Source organism: Lupinus angustifolius, unplaced genomic scaffold (assembly GCF_001865875.1).
Source record: "Lupinus angustifolius cultivar Tanjil unplaced genomic scaffold, LupAngTanjil_v1.0 Scaffold_1554, whole genome shotgun sequence".
In the NCBI taxonomy this organism is placed as follows: domain Eukaryota; kingdom Viridiplantae; phylum Streptophyta; class Magnoliopsida; order Fabales; family Fabaceae; genus Lupinus; species Lupinus angustifolius.
Window position 1 is genome coordinate 1 of NW_017728876.1, and position 1,004 is coordinate 1,004.

General features: G+C 38.4%; 1 protein-coding gene across 1 annotated transcript; it reads left to right on the forward strand.

The window, feature by feature from the left end:
• The first annotated feature begins 181 nt into the window (after positions 1-181).
• LOC109342003 (nascent polypeptide-associated complex subunit alpha-like protein 1) lies at positions 182-912 on the forward strand. The gene is made up of 2 exons (XM_019579955.1): positions 182-340; positions 449-912. The coding sequence occupies exons 1-2, from the start codon at positions 197-199 to the stop codon at positions 785-787; spliced, it is 483 nt and encodes a 160-aa protein (XP_019435500.1). The 5' UTR covers positions 182-196; the 3' UTR covers positions 788-912.
• Positions 913-1,004: the final 92 nt, after the last annotated feature.

Below are 1,004 nucleotides of genomic sequence, written 5' to 3' on the forward strand. Positions count from 1 at the left end.
TTATCTATTTTTATTCTTGCATTTGGGAAATGACTATTGGCATTCCATCTATAATCTGTGGTTGCATTTATCAATTCAAGCTTAATCTGTTTCATATTGGAATAAAAATGAAAGTGCATGTAGATTGTTTGCATCTTTTCTGTATGATGGAGTTAATGCTACTTTTATGTTGTTTTGCATGATCCGTGCTAAGAGAATGTGTTGTATGTCAGGACAAGGTGATGCATCTGGTAGGTCCAAGCAGAGTAGAAGTGAAAAGAAGAGTCGAAAGGCAATGTTGAAACTTGGAATGAAACCCGTCACTGGTGTTAGCCGTGTCACAGTTAAAAAGAGCAAGAACGTCAGTGTTTGGCTTCTTTATTTTTGACTATTGTTGTTTTTCCTCCGATTCGTCTTGTCTAGTCTATTCTATGTCGTATAATTGAATTGCTTGAGTTCTGTTTTCCAGATATTGTTTGTCATCTCAAAACCAGATGTTTTTAAGAGTCCAGCATCTGACACATACATAATATTTGGGGAAGCTAAGATTGAAGACTTGAGCTCACAGCTACAAACTCAGGCTGCAGAGCAGTTCAAGGCTCCTAATGTAAGCACTTCGGCATCAAAGCCTGAATCCTCATCTACGGCTCAAGAAGAAGAGGACGAGGATGTGGATGAGACTGGTGTGGATCCCAAGGACATAGAGTTGGTGATGACTCAAGCTGGTGTTCCAAGACCAAGAGCTGTTAAAGCTCTTAAAGCTGCGGATGGCGACATAGTTGCTGCAATTATGGAGCTAACTAATTGATGCTTGGATTTTGTAGAATTTGAGTTTGGAATCTGGAATTGGTTTTCTTTGTTGATCAAAATTTTTGCTCTACCTGGATTTGAAACAGTGGTTTTTTGATATCCATCTTTTTCTTTGTATTTTTACTCTCTTTGTTTAGCTGTGTCACCTGTGTGTATTGAAGGTAAACACTAAGGACTTGATAGCTTCCAAACCCACAAACAAGTGCATGTTTCAT

What these genes read in the sequence shown, in the direction of transcription:
- LOC109342003 (XM_019579955.1), top strand. Translation starts at nt 197, where the DNA reads ATGTGTTGTATGTCAGGACAAGGTGATGCATCTGGTAGGTCCAAGCAG. An exon ending in CAGTTAAAAAGAGCAAGAAC is followed by an intron (nt 341 to 448) that starts GTCAGTGTTTGG and finishes TCTGTTTTCCAG; the next exon opens with ATATTGTTTGTCATCTCAAA.